Below are 18,701 nucleotides of genomic sequence, written 5' to 3'. Positions count from 1 at the left end.
AATGTATGACTAAGCCAAGGTGAGGGAAAGAACACCTATTTTGTTGCCACGAATAATTACCAGCACACTAGGGTGCCGAATGTGCTTCATTTAGAGGTAGCTGTAGCCTTGAAAATGACTTCACTCTGAGTATGGTTTCTTTTGTCGACACCATTGCCCACTTTTGGACAGATTCAGGGAAGGGAAGTAAAAGGTGTAGTCCTGCCCTGGATGAACCTGTGATCCAGTTTGAGGAAATATGCAAATAAAATGAAACAAAGTAAATCTTTTTTCTATTTTAAATTGTTCTTTTCTTCTTTTTTCATCTGGTGTGGGAATTCTTGGTCCTAAAAGCCCGTTCCCCCAGGGAATTCAAACTATTGCCAAATTATTTGGCCTTTGCCAATTGTCAGTCACTGAGAATTCAATGTGCACTCTTTCTGGTAACAGAACTGTGCCATCCTTCCCTATGGCCCTGCTTGTTTTCTTTTAGTTTATATCAGTTTGGAAGGAAATCCGCAAACTCCTAGTGTTGGGAGAATGATCACTGCCTTTAAGAATAAAATACAAACTTAAAAGTGAGTTTGGCCTTTATAATTTACAAAATGTTGAAGAGCTTAGTGAGTTGGTGTGAGTACTGGGAGTGTCTTCCACTCTACCCCCAAGACACACTCCCTTTTAGAAGACAAGAGAGCTCACTTTAAAACCATATAAATTAAAAAGTAAGAGCAGTTACCAGTATCATGGGCAAAAGTTGGTTCTGTTTAACAACTAATGCCTACAGGATTGGATATCAAGTGATCATTGTTTTAAAGTTATCTAACATCAAAATCAATGAAACCAGTTCAGAGCTGCCTATATATAGTACAACTGTTTTTGAAAAATGCAAATTCTGACTACTATGAGTTATTAAGAGGCATGAAATAGTTTTCATATTTGGAGGGAAAAAAGTACACTGAACTCATTAACACTCCAGGTTTAAATCACACTTCATTTCTCCCTCCCCAGACCTTCGGTGGGGTCAGCAATAGACCCATAAGCAGGTAGATAGAATCATGAACATCAGAGGCCTGCTGACCACTGCTTCCTCTGTGTGCAGACGAGGTCTGGATCAGTTATGTGGCCTGTCCAAGGTCACTGAGCTAGTTAGGAGTGAGGGCTTACAAAATCCTTCTTCTCAATGCTGAAGAGGAACCAGTTTCAAAGGAGCAAGGGATGGAAAACGCCAGCTTTGGAGTTACAGTAAATCTGGGTTCAAATCTCAACCCCTCAGTTATAATTTTGGGACCCTGGATAAATTCCATACTCACCTGAGTATTAATAATATTACCTACCTTGTTGGATTAATATGAGGTTTAGAAGAGAATTTTTGGCGTATTATACAACTGGTTGATGAGTAATAGTGTCAGGTACCTCCTAGACCTTCAATAAATATTGCTTTCTTCCACTTCATTTCTGGAGTACCAAATCTCTAGCCATGGTTTCAGGTGTGAAATTTTAGCCATTCTGAAGGGATCAGAGGTCAGTTTACTGAGGGTCAAAGAAAGGTTGGGGAGACAGTGGTACATTGGTGAGTGTTCGCTGACCTTCAGAAAGGTGATGTCCATCTGTATGGTGGGACTTGGGAAGTGCTTGTAAGGTTCTTGCTCCAAATTTTACATTTTCCTGATATTCTATTTCAACATGCCTGAAATTTTGTCATTAAAATGTCTTTCCTTTGAATGCTTTGGTCTTTCCACTTTTTAGATTGTCTTGTTAAAATACAGATGTCCCTGCAGGATTCCACAAACCTTTATCAACCAACCCCTCAGCAAGGATGAACTGGTCCCCCAGGCAGCTTGCTGTGGGGACCAGAGGGTGCAGATGTACCTTTCAAAAGGTCATGAGATGGAGATCAGGAAGAAAGCAGGGGCCTCTCTTGCCAGAAAGGAAAGATTCTATTCCTACTAGCTCTTTATGTGTCAGGGCCAGGAACACAAAAACAGATTTTATTAATAAAAAATTTAGTACTTATCACATGTCAGACACTATGCTAAGAACTTCATGTGCATGAACTTATTTAATAGTTAATACTGACTACAAGGTAGGTATTGTTCTCATTCCCATTTTGTGGTTGAGGAAATCAAGGCTTAAAGATGCTAAGCAAGTAGATTTTTCAAGCTGACACAGCTAGCATGGGGTCAAGTGTAAATCGACATCTTTAAGCCTCAATGTCTTCAATCACAAAGATAGAGAGCCTTAATGAAAGGAAGAACCAAGAAATGTACATCCAAACAACATTTTTTTCCTTTCTTGTTGTTCCTCTTCCTTCTTCTCCTCCTCTTCCTTTTTCTTCTTTTTTTAAACTCAACTTTTCTGAAGTACTAAATGTAAGTAAATGAAGTATAGTGAATTTGCTTTTAAAAATATGGAATGTGTGAATATGTTGGAAAATCTTCTTTAACTTGGTCCAACCTACAGATTGATTTAATTTGCTCTCCATCTGGCCACGGGGCACACAAACACTGTGTAAAACTTTCACAATCTGACTGTTATGCTGCCTGCCCTCTCTTTCTGTCCCAGCCCTCCATAGCTACTTATCTTTCACTGTATAATGATATGAGAGCTTATTTTCTTCCTGCTACCAGGATTAGCCCTCTGCCCTGCGAGGAGCAGTGGGCTTTGGAGTCAGGGAAACCTGGAACAGAGTTGCTAGTACATGCATTTCTCAACTGTATTACTCGGAGCAATTTAGGGGAAATTTTTCTGTGCCTCAGTTTCTTTATTTGTAAAGAAGGACAATACTTTGGAAAGTTGTTGTGTCTACTGGGAATAATATCTGTTTGAAGCCTGATGCACAACGGGCAACCTAGGAGCTGCTTCTAGCAAATTTGTGGTTGATTAATAAGCTGTTTCCACTGGGATCAGCCCCTTCTGTTGAGAGCGTGCAGAGGAGCCTGTGTTTATTTTGTGGGAATTCACATCCCTTTCTCTTTCTGTCCCACTTGATAACTCATATTAAATGTGCCATCAGTTAAAGCAATATTTCCACCCAGCTGTTCTGAAGCAGACCCTTTGAAATCATGATCTCAAAATGACATCATCCCAAAACTTTGGGAGGCCAAAGGGGTTGGGGGGCGGGAGAGGATCACTTGAGGCCAGGGATTCAAGACCAGCCAGGACAATATAACAAGACCTTCATCACTACTACTAAAAACAAGCAAACAAACAAAAAAAAATGAAGGAAATTAACCAGGTGTGGTGCAGGCACCTGTAACCTGTAGTAGTCCCGACTACTCTGGGAGACTGATGCAGGAGGATCACTTGAGCCCAGGAGTGCGAGGCTTCAGTGAGTACTTCAGTGAGTGCCATCTCACTGCAGCCCGGGTGACAGAGCCGGACCCTGTCCCTAATTTTAAAAAAAATATATATATATATATAATTTTAAACCTACATCAATATGTGTGTCTGCTTTTGTTTCTGGGGCTCGTAGGTCCTACCTGAAGTCCATCATGTCCTTCGGCAGAGACATGGAGCTGGAGCACTTCGACGAGCGGGATAAGGCGCAGAGATACAGCCGAGGGTCGCGGGTGAACGGCCTGCCGAGCCCAACGCACAGCGCCCACTGCAGCTTCTACCGCACCCGCACGCTGCAGACGCTCAGCTCCGAGAAGAAGGCCAAGAAAGTTCGTTTCTATCGAAACGGAGATCGATACTTCAAAGGGATTGTGTATGCCATCTCCCCAGACCGGTTCCGATCTTTTGAGGCCCTGCTGGCTGATTTGACCCGAACTCTGTCGGATAACGTGAATTTGCCCCAGGGAGTGAGAACAATCTACACCATTGATGGGCTCAAGAAGATTTCCAGCCTGGACCAACTGGTGGAAGGTGAGCGCTGTGAGATAACCCCCACGCGACCCTACGGGTTCCAGGCTCAGATTTCCAGTGTTGTAGCCGATTCGCGTTTGCCCTCTGACAGTTGGCATTCAGCCTTATGGCTGTGATCCTTATAGTTTCACACATATGAATGTGCTATTGTGTAGTGTAAAAAGGAAAAAAAATAATGGTATTGTCAGGTAGCTTATAATGATGGGCCAAGGGAAAAAGTGCCTAATTCTACAGCATTCCCTATTTTCTTCCTCATACGCATGCTGCATTAATTTTAAAAGTCCATTTATCTCTTCAGTCTCATAGTTTATATTCGTTTCTAAATGCAAATTAAACTTTTGCTATCACGATATCTCAAAGTACTTGAATTGAAAATGACAAATGGATCATGAAATTTTAGAGTTGAAAGGAACCTTAGATAGTTATCAAACCCATTAATTTTAACTTTGGAGTCTAAGGACCAGAAAATTCAAATGACATGTCGGTGGTTACATGGTAAGATAGTGATGACCCTGGACCAAAACTTAGGTTTGCTGACAACTCGTTCCACTGTGATGCTTCCTTTTGAGTTTAAAGGATTATTGTCTTTCCCTGATATTTGAGGATATGCAGGGACTAATCTGTTCAGTTTAAATTTTTAAGTCCAATTTAGGTTAATAGTAATTATCTGTTTTAGACATTTAATGTGTCTAACGTCCACGGATGCAGCCTGGTATCTTATGCAAGCAGAGAAGGTCACCGACTCTGGGCTACACTTGCCTCAGGACTGACCCTATTTGAACAGGGCATAAAGCCTGTCATTGCCTTAGAAATCGTAGCCAATTAAAATGAGTTGGAGAAAAAAGACTGGGATTAAATGTATATCAAGGTGCAAAAAAGGCTAGCAGATCCTCTTTGGAGAGTCGGTTTTTCTGAGATTGAGATCTCAAGGCCCTGATGATGAAGAAATAGATGGCACAAAGAACCTGGGAAAGGGAGGTCGGATGGAGTGTTGGAAGAGCTTGATTTCGCCTTGAGTTCATTTTTACTCCAGAACTATTTGCTCAGGCTGTGTAACTCAACTGGGTCCAGGAGGGATGCCATATGATTCCTCCCTCTCTTGTGCAGGTAGCAGGAAGCACCTGTTGCAGCCCCGTTGGAGTTGGGGGCTGCTCTCCCCTGACCGCACACTGACAGAGCCCTCTTGTCCTGCTTTGTAACCAGTGTTTGTATGTGATTCAAGGCTGGGGCTTCTCCCTTTTTGCTTCCCTTCATCCCTTGGCAGGAATGCCAGCCTGATCACAGTGTGACTGGCCTTGAGAGCGTGCAGAGGAGCCTGTGTTTATTTTGTGGGAATTCACATCCCTTTTCGGTGACTTGACAAGCTGCCAACATGCCTGTGGACTTGGCCTTTTTCCTTCTATTCAGAGGGTGGAACTTCCAGTAAATTAAAGGAGAAGAATGAACATGAAATTTTACTGTTTCAGCTTTAATTTCTGTGCCCTGCCCTTTGCATGACCTTGGGAAATCCAAGGTTAAATGAAACATTTGGTGGTATAGTCTAGGGGATCTGGATAAAAGTCACACGCAAAGTCAGGTGCATGACCAGTCAACAAGCCATCCCTCTGAGGGCTGGTAGTACTGTAGGGAAAAATATGGCAAGATCTCAAAGCACATTCTAAGACAGCCATGGGTTGACACCTCACTCTGTTCCGGAGTCACTTGTGTAGCATCTATGGCGGTTGGGGTACTTCAATCAGTTTCCACCCAGAAATGATCTTTACTTAGAAGTGGCTGAAGATACTCCAATGACTCCCATCCACCAAGGAGAGGGTCTGGGAGGTGGTAGGTGACAGTACTCCCTTCACATCTAGGGACCAGCAAAATTATGGCATGCTTGTCACCATCTTCTTTGTCTTTGTCTTTTACTGCAAAATAATGCTTTCTCTGAGGGACTGATGTCTTGACTGAAGGTAGTAATGATAGCTCTCAGTTATTGAGCATGTGCCAGGCACTGGCCAAATCCTTGCATATATGAATACGTTTAATTCTCACAATGATCTTAGGAGGTAGGAACTGTTATACTAAGGTGAGAAAAGGAAGGTACAGTGTGGTTAAATGATCTGCTCAAACTCACAAAGAAAGAAATGGTAGAGTTAGGATTTGAACCCAGGAGGGCTAGTGCCAAAGCTTGAGCTCATAACTACCTCTAAGATGCTGCGTGCTATGAATTCAACTACTGTCTCGAGCTTTCCCCTCAATCAATATGAAGTAACTGCCGACTGAATATTCTGATGTTTAAAAATGACTTTTTTGGAAAAAAACCATTATCTGATTGAATGAATGGTAACTTTGGTACAGTGTGTGAGTTCACCATGTTGGCTGCATTTATTTTTTGAATTTTCATTTAAACAGATTTTTTTCTAATTCATAACGCTGACAATTAGCATGCAGCTGCACTTAGTGTTTAAATAGCTGGAAATTCATTTAGATTTGCCTCTTTGTCAATTACATTTTTTGCTTAGTCTGTTAAAATGCAAACCGTTGCTTCATATTCATCATTAGGCTCATATCTCTCACTTTACATACTAATTTTATGTAAACGTCAATGCATGTTATTAGCTTTTCATTTCTCCTTCCAATATGATGATATTTGAGTTTAAAATTAAATCCCTTTAGTGGGTGCAGTGACAAGTGTATTGGACTCATAGTTATTTTCTTGCTCTTTCTCACTTGTTCTCAGACTAAAAATTCTGAATTACAATGATATTTGTGAATTTCTTTATCTATAACAGTCTTGTGGTCATTGTCACTGTTTTGTTTTTATCTATGGATTATTATGCCTAAGTATGGTTTAAGCATGGTGGTAGAGCTAGCTGTATGTATTTAGCTGAGCCAAAATTATATAGTCAGTGTGAATGTGTGTGTCTATGATTGTATGTGTGTCACCTATGCACATATGTATGTATATACACACATATTCACACACATACACTTAAGAGCATTCCAAAGGTGACACTCTTGTTTGCTTTCAAAATGGCCCTAATATGTTTTTTTTAAAAAATCATGATGCTTAATAAGGAAAGTTGAATTGCAGGCCTATTTCTGCAAGTGATTCATCTTGAGACTTGGCCTCATTTCCCCCAATTTTGCACCATCTATATTCTACTGTAGGTATGTAAATGTTGTGACGATAAATGAAGGTGTCACATTTAAAGCCTTTGAACTCTTAGGAGAAAGACGTAATGTAAACCTGGAGCATTGATGGATTGACTGATTTGTCTTTTTTTTAACATCTTATGAAAATGTACATGTGAGAGGGCCGGAGCATTTTCTTTAAACATTAAGATAAAAACTCTGTAGATATGTAATCTTCTGGATACAAATAAGTGAATTCGTTCATCAGATCTGCACTATTAGAGATGAGTCCCTCTTCTTCTTCGGTTCTCATGTATGCCTTGGCTTTTCACTAACCCTATATGGACATTGCCTGACTCTGGAGCTGTAGTTTGCATAAGGGCTTTTTCCAAGTTTCTATCATAATTCCCCTCTCAGGATTAAACCCATGCTTCATCCCACAGTTAGGGAATCTCTTTCCTACCATAGCCTCTGGGTTACCCGTCTTTTCCTATTCCCTAATAGAGCATCCTCTACTTTATTTCCCTATTTCACTGGCTTTCTCTTTTTTAAATTAATTTTTGAATAGCTATAAAATTTGCTCTTCCTAAAATTCCTCAGAGGGGACCACTTTACTAGTTTCTTTTCCTTTTCTTTAAAAACAAAAGCAAAAACAAAAAACAGGGTTTTGCCGTGTTTCCCAGGCTGGTCTCAAACTCCTGGGCTCAAGCCATCCACCCACGTCAGCCTCCCAAAATGCTGGGATTTCAGGCGTGAGACATTGCGCCCAGCCTATTAGTTTCTTGAGTATCCTTTCAGAGATGCCAGTGCATGTGAAGGACACATATACAGCAATGCCCCCTTATCCTGGAAGGAAATACGTTTTATGACCCCCGGTGGTTTCCTGAAACTGCAAATAGTACTGAACCCTGTATATACTGTGCTTTTTTCCTATGAATACATACCTATGATAAAGGTGTGTATATGATGCTAGGTATATGATAAAGTTTAATTTATAAATTAGGCATGGCAAGAAATTAACAATAACAAATAAAATGGAACAATTATAACAATATACTGTAATAAAAGTTATGTGAATGTAGTGTCTCTCTCAAAACATCCTTTTGTATTGTACTTGCCCTTCTTGTGATAGAGATGGAAGAAGCAAGATGGCGTGAGAGTTCATCACACTACTCAGAACTGCATGCAGTTTAAAACTCATTAATTGTCTCTTTCTGGATTTTTTCATGTAATATTTTTGAACCTCGGTTGACTGCAGGTAACTGAAACCGTGGATAAAGTGGGGCAGTACTGTAATTTGCCCAGAAGGTAACTTTTTATGCCCACAGTTCTGCACCTTGCTTTGTGTACTTAACAATATATCCTGAAGACCTTTCCATATCGGTACATCCAAAACTACTTACTGTTTCTTTTACTGACTTCATAGTACTCCTTTATACAAAGGTACCATCATTTATTTAACCAGTCTTTTATCAATGTGCTTTTAGGTTGTGTCCAATTCTTTGTTATTACAGACAGCTTTGTGATGACTATCCTCGGATAGATGTTTTCCACTCATGTAGGAGAATATCTTTAGGATAAATTCCTAGAAGTAATATTGTTGGGTAGAGAGGTACAAGCATTAAACTTTTAAGCACTGTTTGCAAAATTCCCCTTCATAAAAGTGGATTCAGTTTACACTCCAACCACTTATGTATGAGAGTGGCTGTTTCTCTACCCTCAACAAGGTGTTTTGAAATCAGATGTTTCCCATTAACTAACCCATTAAGAAAAGAAAACTGTATGTCTTCTCATAGTTTTAATTTTCATCTTTTCATATGTTTAAAAGGCATTTGTATTTCATTTTCTGTGTGCTGTCTCTCCATCACTTACGATCATTTTCCTACCAGGTTAGGGTCTTTTTTATTAACTTGTAGAATTTTTGTTTTAAATATATTAACTTTTTGTAATAATGATTGAGAGGGCAGTCATGTGTCGTTTAATAATGTGGATATGTTCTGAGAAATGTGTCGTTAGGCAATTTTGCCATTGTGGGAACAACATAGAGTGTACTTACATAAACATAGATGCTGTAGCCTCCTCCACACCTAGGCTATATGGTGTAGCCTATTGTTCCTAGGCTACAAACCTGTACAGCTTGTTACTGTACTAAATACTATAGACAATTATAACACAATGGTATTTGTGTATCTAAACATATCTAGACATAGAAAAGGTACAATAAAAATATGGTGTTATAATCTTATGGGACCATTGTCATATATGTAGTCTGTCATTGAACAAAATGTTGTGGCACATGACTCTATTTTTTCCAGATTTCTCTTTAGTGACTTCATTTATTGTGTTTTTTTGCCATGTAGATGTACAAAACAGTTACATAATCAAATGTATTATTCTTTATTTATAGCTTGCTTTTCATGCCTCTTGGGTCCTTTGTACACTGAGATCATAAAGCCATTTTCCCTCATTTTCTTGTGGTATTTTTATGTTTTCACTTAAAAAATATTTTAATGGAAGTCATATTGTTATAATATGTGAGGTAGGGATTCAGTTCAACCTTTTTTTTTTTTCCCAGGCTATTTGCTTCATTTCTTTAACATTATATTTTCAGATTAATTTGGACTTATACAAGTATCACAGTGATAGGAAGTTCCTGTTTACCCTTCACCCATCTTCCTGTAATGGAACAGCACACACAATCATGGTGCAATGAACAAAACTAAGAAGTTAATTTTGGTACAATACAGTAGTTGAACTACAGGCTTCATTTGGCTTTCCTTCGTTTCTCCACTGATGTCCTTTTTTCATTCCAGAATCACACATTGCATTTAATTGTTGTGTCTGCTTCTTCTCCTTGAAGCTATGACGGTTCTTCAGTCTTTTCTTATCTTTAATGACCTTGACAGTTTGAAGAATACCAGTCAGTTATCTTGTGGAATTTCCCACACTTTGGGTTTGTCTGATAATTAGATTGATGTTATGCACAGAAGTCATGTTTTGTCTTCAGTACATCATTTCAGGGGGTACATGATGTTGATATGTCTTGTTGGTTACCTGTGATCATTTGGTGAAGGCAGTGTCTGTCAGGTATATTCACTCTAAAGTTATAATTTTCCCCTTTGTAACTAATATTTCGCGAAGAAACTTTGATGTTATGTAAATATCTTGTTTCTCCTTAAGCTTTTGCCCATGAATTTTGGCATTTATTGGTGGATCTTGCCTATAGCAGTTATTAGTATAGTGTTCTAATGGTGATTTTCTTTTCCCTCTTTACTTGCCGAATTTCTAAACGTTACTGTCCTCCATTTTCCTGTCTGTCTTTGGATCGCCCACTGTGATCTCATCAACTGGCATTATTTTAACCACTCTTTTAAGGCCTATTACTCCTAAATCAGATCTTTCTTCTGCACTGCAACTATCTGGATATATAGAACTGTTTCTCTTCCTTAGTTCTTTCAAGCTCAACATGTATAATCGTGGACTCATTCTTTTCCATTTCCCAGAATTCATTCTTTCTCTCATGTTCCAGCTCTTATTAAATAGTATTACCACCTGCTAGGGTCCTAATGTTTAGGACCCCCTCAAAATTCACATGTAAAGGTATTAAGGGGTAGGGCTTTTGGTAGGTGATTAGTTCATGAGGCTGGAGCTTTTATGAATGGGATTCATTGTTTTATAAAAGAGGCCTCCAAAAATTGCCTTGCCCCTTCAACCCTGTGAAGATACAATGAAAAGGCACCATCTGTGAGGAAGTGGGGCCTTCACCAAACACTAAATCTGCTGGTGTCTTGATCTTGGACTTCCCAGCCTCCAGAACAGTGAGAAATAAATGTGTATTGTTTATAAGCCTCCAGTTGATGGTCTTTTGTTATAGCAGCCACAGGACTAAGACACCACATAACTTAACATCACCCTTAACTTCTGTCTCTCTTAATCCCTCAAATCCAAGCTATCATCAAATTTTGTCAATTCTGCTTAAGACATTTCTCCAACTTGTTCTCTCTTCTCCATCCCTATTTCTGCTTGCTGGAAATCTCCAACTGATTGTCTTCTAGAAACTTCAAATTTAATATGTGCACAGTCAACTTAATTTCCTTCTTTACTGCCTAATCCAAACCTGTTCCCCTTCTAATTGTACCTATTGTGGTGTATGGGAAGTAGGCCCAAAGAAAATTTTCAGTGTCATCACTTCAGTGTCTTTGTTGCCCTATATTCCCTCGGAACCCATATGCAGTCAATTGCCAATTCTGGCTGGTTGTATCTGCTAAATACTCCTCATAGCATCCACTCCTCTGTCCCTAGTATAGATACGTAACATTCAGTTCACCTCCTCTCCTGGTCGGATGTAATGACTTTCTAGGTGATATCTTGACTTCTCTCTCCCCATGTTCACTTCAGCCCCTCATTCACACTGCAGCCAGTGTAACCTGTCTATCACCCAGGGCTGATCATGTGTAAAACTCTGACCTTGTTGCCTGATGTGGTTTTATCTAACTCGTCTGTCTATGGAATCATTTTTATTTCATTTTTTTGAGAAAATGTTTTAATGTATCACAGAATATCCCTTTCTGTACTGTGCGACAGAGCATATTATTATTTTATTTTTATCTGGAATGTTCTCCCCTCTCTTTTTTGTCAATGGCAATCTTACCCTTGCTTCCAAGGCCAGTGTGAATTCCATTTCCCTTTCATAGATAGCCCAGTGGGAAGTGGGAAGTGACTTCTTTCTCCTCTGAATTAGGATGGCCTAGACCACTTACTTAGCAATTATCACTTACTGCCTTGTGGTGGAATCTTTTCATAGACACATCTTGCTTTCTAAGCTATTTGAAGGCAGGCTCCTGACTTAGGTTTCTTTCCCTTCCCAGAGTGGCTAAGTTAGGTCTTGCACCTATGACTCAGGATTTAGGAGGTTGTTTTTAATATTTAGGTTTCATTGTTAATGTTGTACGTACTTGTCACAGTTTTGTTATTTGTTGTTCTGTTATTAGGCAAAATTTTTTAGCAATGAGATTATGGGTATAAACATTTTCGTGGCTCCAAGTAGTTTTCCACGTTGCTTTTTAAAATGATTGTTACCAATTTAATGTCTGTAATGGTGTTTTCTATTTATGCTTTATTTTGTGTTTATCCTTTGTCATATATTTCAGCACCTTGTATTATTTTGTTGCTGCAACCTCAATACCACTTTATTTTCATTATTCTTTTGTTGCAATTATAATAGGTACAAGAGTACATCTTAAATCTGCTTTAACTTGCATTTCTTGGCTTACTATTTAAGCACCTTCCGTGTGTTTTCCATATATTCTTTGTTTTGTTTTTATCCTTTGCCATCTATTTCTGTACCTTGTATTTTTGTAAATTATAATAAGCCATGCTTATTATAATAAGAAATAAGAAAAAAGAGCCTCTACTTTTCAATTTCAAAAAGTTTAGATCTCTCATTATTTTCTCCTTAATGTTGTTTTTCTGTTGCTTTGGATTTGAGAAGGTGACATGTCCACAGGTCTGACATACATATTCAAATTCATTTTCTGTAAGCTTACTTTTACGTTGTATTGTGTTATGGACGACTTCTGCAAAAGAATGACCCATAAGCACCTTTGGGAAATCTTTTTTCTTGCCTTTAATAGCTCGATGAAAATCATCCTAAGCCAGTGACTTCCAGGTAGATTATGAAATGTCGCTGTGCGTATCTGAGTTGCCTCATAAAATGTAATGCCCAGAAGGCACTTTATGATATTCTATTCTGTAAACAATATTTCATGTAATTTAATTCAGTTCAGTTGCAGAGGTTTCAATACATATTTGAGTTTTTCCTAGATTTTGCCATAACTCACAATAATGAAATTTAATTGCCAGAGTTTTTAATCAGAAAGTTTATCCTCTGGAAAAATGAAATATATTACGGACATCCTTCACTTAAGGATACTTTTGATTATGCCACATATTGATCTTAAAGGAAGACTAGAGGAGGTAACAACCAGCTCAAGTAACATGAAGGATGGAGATGAGGTCATTTTCAGACTGAAGTTAAGTAATATCAGAACTGGAATTCACTCTTAGCCAATGAAAACACTCCCGCAATAAGAGGCAAATTTGTAGAATCCCCCAATATAGAGTCTCGTGGAGGAATACTCTTATAGCTGACACACTGCAGGTCCAGTCACCCAGGGAACTGGTACCACATTATCAGTTTTCAGTAGTGCCTAGGGAATTCATTTTAAGTGGAAATATTCTAATTTCATAATGGAAGCGAATGGCAAAGTAGAATTAACTTCGCAGATTTTTAAAATAATAAATCTGATTAGAGGAAATGTATTGTTATGCTTTGAAGAATAATGGCAAATATGATCATTTAAAAATACAGGCCAGTCGCGGTGGCTCAAGCTTGTAATCCCAGCACTTTGGGAAGCTAAGGTGGGCAGATCACTTGAGGCCAGGAGTTGGAGGCCAGGAGGGCCAACATGATGAAATCCTGTCTCTACTGAAAATATAAAAAGTCACTGGGTGTGGTGGTGCACGCCTGTAATCCCAGCTACTCAGGAGGCTGAGGGGGGAGAATTGCTTGGACTCAGGAGGCAGAGGTTGCAGTGAGCTGAGATCACACCACTGCACTCCAGCCTGGGTGACAGAGTGAGACTCTGTCTCAAAAACATAAAAAATGAAACATAAAAATAAAAATACATAGGTGATTTTTTAAACAGGGACTCTTCAGTATCTTAAAAATAATCTAAGATGCTTACTTAGATATTATCTCATCCTCCAACTTTCTGAAAATACTAAAATCTTTCAGGAAAGAAATTACCATATTCTGACATTTTAGTATTAGTTGGATCCAAACATAATTTCATGCTTATTTCCTTACTTTTTTAAAAAACTGTCATTTTCTTTATCTCTCTCTCTACTTAAAAACAAAGATTAGTTTTTGGCCTTCATAAATGCCACAACACAACTCAGCCAGATGCTGCTTCAGCATCTTGCTGTTTGTTGGAGTGTCTTAGACACCCAGAGTATTACATTTCAAGTGAAGAATCAGACTTATCATAGAATCTTTAGGGCTTGAACAAACTGAAAAAACAAACAAAAAAAAAAAAACTGGTTGTATGATAACCAACCAGAAAATCATGATGTTTTTAATTTCTAGTACCACCTCTAAGAGCTTTGCAATCATGCCATCCTTGTTCAAGTTCACCTACAGAAAGTAATGAAAAGCTTCCAAAGCAAATTTTGGGCTGTTTTGCTCAAAAATACCTTGTGTAATTTTATTTGTTTGTTTGTTTTAGATAAATTCACTTTTATTTCATTGTTGCAGTAGAAGTTATACCAAAAGACTTCGGGGTGTGGGGTGGCTTAGTGTATGTAAGAGGAAGTATACTACAGTAATTGTAAGCTTACTTTATCTTGTTATTTTGTTTGTTTGTTTGTTTGTTTTTTAAATAAAGAGAGATGGGATCTCACTTTGTTGCCCAGGCTGGAGTGCAGTAGCACAATCATGGCTCACTGCAGCCTCATCCACCCAGGCTCAAGTGGTTCTCCCACCTCAGCCCCCCAAGTAGCTGGGACTACATGTGTGAGCCACCATGCTTGGCCCTGTCTTGTTATTTTTGAATGGCACTTAACACACATACCTCATGTCAATACTTGAATGAACTCTAAAAATTATTATTTAAACAAGATTATAACTTATCTCTTAACTCTCAGTCACACTAAGGAAGAGATTGAACACTGGATATCTAGAGCTATTTGACCAAATCAAAACTATGTATTCTTCCCATTCAGAATAATCACATTTGTTAACTTATAATAATCGATGATAATTAGCCCATGAATTGAAAAGCTATTTTTTACAAAATCAGAAAATACAACCAACTTTAATTTAACTGCGTTAAGGCGGGAACCACATCTCTTGTGGCAGAGAGAAGTTCAGTATTATGATTACGGTAAAAATAGTTAATACATAGATTTAAAAAGATTTAATAGAAATTTCTTTTCATGATAAAATGGAAATGTATTCATATAAGTAAATCAATGGAAATTTATTAGCATAAGGAAATCCATCTGGGCCTTTCCTGAATTCCTGAATAGTGTCAGTCACAGACTCTAAATGACTGTGGTGTGTGATCTTGGATTTGGTGGCAGCTCCTTCTCCTTCCTTTAGCTGTTGCTTTCCTGTTAGCACAGTATCATCTGTTACTGGAGTCTCACATCCTTCTCTAAGATTCTCATTCCAGCCTTTAAATCTGATTATCCAGCAGAGGAGCCTCACATTTACAGCTCAGATTAAACACATATTTCTTCTGATCATTGTTGCTTGAACCAAACCAGCAATGCCTTCTCAGTGTCACTGGAGAACTTTCTTAATGCTTTTAAATATTTTCAGGGTGCTTTATCTAAGAAGATATTTTTTTAAAAGTGTTTATTTTCTCTTTTAACAAACTCATTCCATGTTGCTATGTTCTTTAAAACTGCTCCCTCTTCTAATTTAATATATTTTTAAAGTTTTTGTTGAAATGTAAACTACTCTCTATATCTTTGTTTTGCTTTTAGTTATTAGCTTAGTATAGAAAATTATAAATAATTAGACAATTGCATATCTTCAGTTAGCACAGAATTCTGACAGAGGCTAGCTTTGCCAGCTCAGTTACATGCTGTGTGTCTCACTGGGGAGCGTTGGGGCATTCTCACATTGACATGGACCCAACGTGGTGTCCACTGGTAACTGTTCAATATAAGACCTGCTTACCGATTTCTAGTAATTTTGTTTTTGAATTTTTCTTTTCAGGCTTACTGCACGATTAGGGTCATGTAGCCGCAGGTCATTTTCACTTACATAGCAGGTTTGCATTTGAGATCACTTTGATCTCTATCTTCTAATTTGATCTTCATAAAAACCTAATGAGGTTTTGTTTTATAGATAAATAAACCACCACCCAGAAATCTGAGGGCCTTGTCCAAAGTCACATGCTTGGAGAGGCCAGGTCTTGAGCCCGAATTTCCAGTTCTCTCTTCCCACTATCATGTTCAAGTCATCAGTCCATGAAAACTCCCAGAACACTACTGGTTCTATAGTACCCAAATACGCCTTTCTCAGGATTTAAGTAAATATCAAAAATACGTATATGTTTTTGATATTTACTTAAATTCTGAGGAAGGTATAGCTGAGACAAGTCATGATCTGCCAGGTGAATAGAAATGGGGTTGGTTAAACTTGCACTATTCATACAACTTCTAGGGAGGCATAATGTGTATGTATACACATTAGAGGATATTCTAAGAACATCTGCAGAACAAGTGTTCAATAACATGTATAACTGCTCTTTTGAACTTTTGAAGGCCTGCTTCAGTTATTTTTATGTGACTACTTATTCTTTGGCCTTGGATGCTTGCACTGTTAATTTAAAAATAATACAAGGACTTAGATAAAAGTCAATGGGCTGTGTTAGATTAGGCCTAGGTCATTTTACCTACAATTATGACGGTCTTTCAGCATTTTTACCTATTCCTAGTTACAAAAACTTATTAACAGAAAAAAAGCCATTACAAAATCTTTAATTTCAAAAGGCTTTGACCCAACTTAATGAAATATGTATTTAGAATTCGTCATTTTACAATTTGTTGTCTCTTGGTTCATGTTTTTTCTTTTTTGTGTGTGACCTACATCTACTTAATAGTCTGAATATTTTCATTAAAAGATTTCCTGCTAAGGAGTCATTTTTAATAAACATTTATTTATATTTATTTTAGAGCCCATTTTTGAAGCTGTAGTTTGTATGTTGAACACTTCTAAAACCTCTTACTTATGAACAAGTATGAATTGACCTTATAGTGTGTGTGGATCACTGTGATTGGCACTGTACAGATGAGAGAAAGGAAGGGTGATTATTTGCTTGCTTTTGGAACTTTACTGGGCTTTACAAAATCTTTAGCATCAACTCTCATCAAATTCGTAAATTATATGACTATTTTAAGATGCTGTATTCTGATTCATTCTTAGTGTTTAAATTATCTCAGGTAGCAAATACAGGTACTTCCAATTTTGAAATTTTCTGCAGATTTAAATATCTGTAATTCCCAAAGAATATTTTCTATTTTAAATTCACTTTCACACTTCTTTAAGGTCTTTTCAAGCAGATCAGCATTTCTATCACCGACCTTAAGATGAGGAAATGGAGGAATAATGTTTTGTTTTGTTTTTCCAGGATGTGAATCTGTTGCTGATAGTGCCAGATTAGCAATCAGAAATCTTTCTTTTTCCCTGATTATTAACCACACTTCCATTGTTTGAAAAGTCAGGGCTAGCTCTTGCCCCTAAGCAGAAAAGGCAAAAGAGAGGATAAGTAGGAAAAAAGAAATGGGTATATTTTAGTGTAAATTTAAATATATTTCTCTCTTCCTTAGGAGAGAGTTATGTATGTGGCTCAATAGAACCCTTTAAGAAACTGGAGTACACCAAGAATGTGAACCCCAACTGGTCAGTGAACGTCAAGACCACCTCGGCTTCTCGGGCGGTGTCTTCACTGGCCACTGCTAAAGGAAGCCCTTCAGAGGTGCGAGAGAATAAAGATTTCATTCGGCCCAAGCTGGTCACCATCATCAGAAGTGGCGTGAAGCCGCGGAAAGCTGTCAGGATTCTGCTGAACAAGAAAACGGCTCATTCCTTTGAGCAGGTCCTCACTGATATCACCGATGCCATCAAGCTGGACTCGGGAGTGGTGAAACGCCTGTACACGTTGGATGGGAAACAGGTAAGAGACAGATTGTGATGTGACTTTGACTTTAAGGCAAAAACCAGGGAGTTGGAGGGTATACGTGGCTAAAGCATACATTTTGCTCAAGTTGTTAAAGGGCCTGGGTCTCTTAATCAACAAATATGTACTTGCTGGCCCTAGAACAGTCAGAAGTTTGAGTTGAGCAGTATTATTCATAGGAATAAAGTAAGAAAAAAAATGCATATCTTTGAAGATTAAATAATTACTCAGTGGTTTCTACTTTTTCATTTATTATTTGCTTAACATAATGGTTCTTTTCTGTCATCTGTTTTCAGTTTTTTCATAGGTCTTATAGCCTTAAGAATGACTGAGGTGTGGAAGTAAACTGTGACCAGTAGGGAAAATTCTAACTTATTTCTTTGACCTAAATATTTAATGATTTTAAGTCTTTGTAGTGTTCACTAGTGAGATTTACCTACATTTTATAGCTTTTAAAATACGTTATCTAAGAAATGACATATTTCCATCTGAATAGCTTTAAAGGCATATTTCTAGAATAGTATGCATCTTGTATTTTTCAGTGTTAAAATAAAAGGGAGGTTTTCCGCTACAGAATGAACATCAATTGACTTGGATGGGTGGTCATTTTAATGTGAGTTGGTCAGATGAACCCAAAGGAAGCATCACCTCTTATTGGCTTGGGTGGACTATTTTTGTACAGGTTTGACAGAACCTTGATGGTGAGTTGAATTAAAAAACATTGATTAGGGCCGAGTGCGGTGGCTCACGCCTGTAATCCCAGCATTTTGGGAGGCCAAGGTGAGGGGATCACGAGGTCAGGAGATCGAGACCATCCTGGCTAACACGGTGAAACCCCGTCCCTACTAAAAATAAAAAAAATAATAGCCAGGCGTGGTGGTGGGCGCCTTTAGTCCCAGCTACTCAGGAGGCTGAGGCAGGAGAATGGCGTGAACCTGGGAGGCGGAGCTTGCAGTGAGCCGAGATCACTCCACTGCACTCCAGCCT

The 18,701-nt window shown here is 38.3% G+C and overlaps 1 protein-coding gene and 1 long non-coding RNA gene across 3 annotated transcripts in view; one reads left to right on the top strand and one right to left on the bottom strand.

Moving 5' to 3' along the window:
* LOC129464155 (uncharacterized) overlaps positions 1-3,519 on the bottom strand; it is a 37,755-nt gene extending 34,236 nt beyond the window's left edge. The window contains exons 1-2 of the long non-coding RNA XR_008651456.2: positions 3,413-3,519; positions 1,314-1,509 (exon numbers count right to left, since the gene is read on the bottom strand). This is a non-coding gene — a long non-coding RNA (uncharacterized lncRNA). The remainder of the gene's footprint in view (positions 1-1,313; positions 1,510-3,412) is intronic.
* DCLK1 (doublecortin like kinase 1) overlaps positions 3,452-18,701 on the top strand; it is a 346,715-nt gene continuing 331,465 nt past the window's right edge. Inside the window, exons 1-2 of one of the 2 annotated variants that reach the window (XM_055245218.2) lie at positions 3,452-3,846; positions 17,365-17,711. In XM_055245218.2, coding sequence (XP_055101193.1) covers positions 3,471-3,846; positions 17,365-17,711 — 723 coding nt within the window. In that variant the 5' untranslated portion in view covers positions 3,452-3,470. The remainder of the gene's footprint in view (positions 3,847-17,364; positions 17,712-18,701) is intronic. The other variant, XM_055245219.2, reaches the window with a different exon arrangement.

The sequence above is a fragment of the Symphalangus syndactylus genome, chromosome 15 (assembly GCF_028878055.3).
Source record: "Symphalangus syndactylus isolate Jambi chromosome 15, NHGRI_mSymSyn1-v2.1_pri, whole genome shotgun sequence".
Lineage (NCBI taxonomy): Eukaryota > Metazoa > Chordata > Mammalia > Primates > Hylobatidae > Symphalangus > Symphalangus syndactylus.
This window is presented reverse-complemented; position numbering and strand designations above follow the sequence as displayed.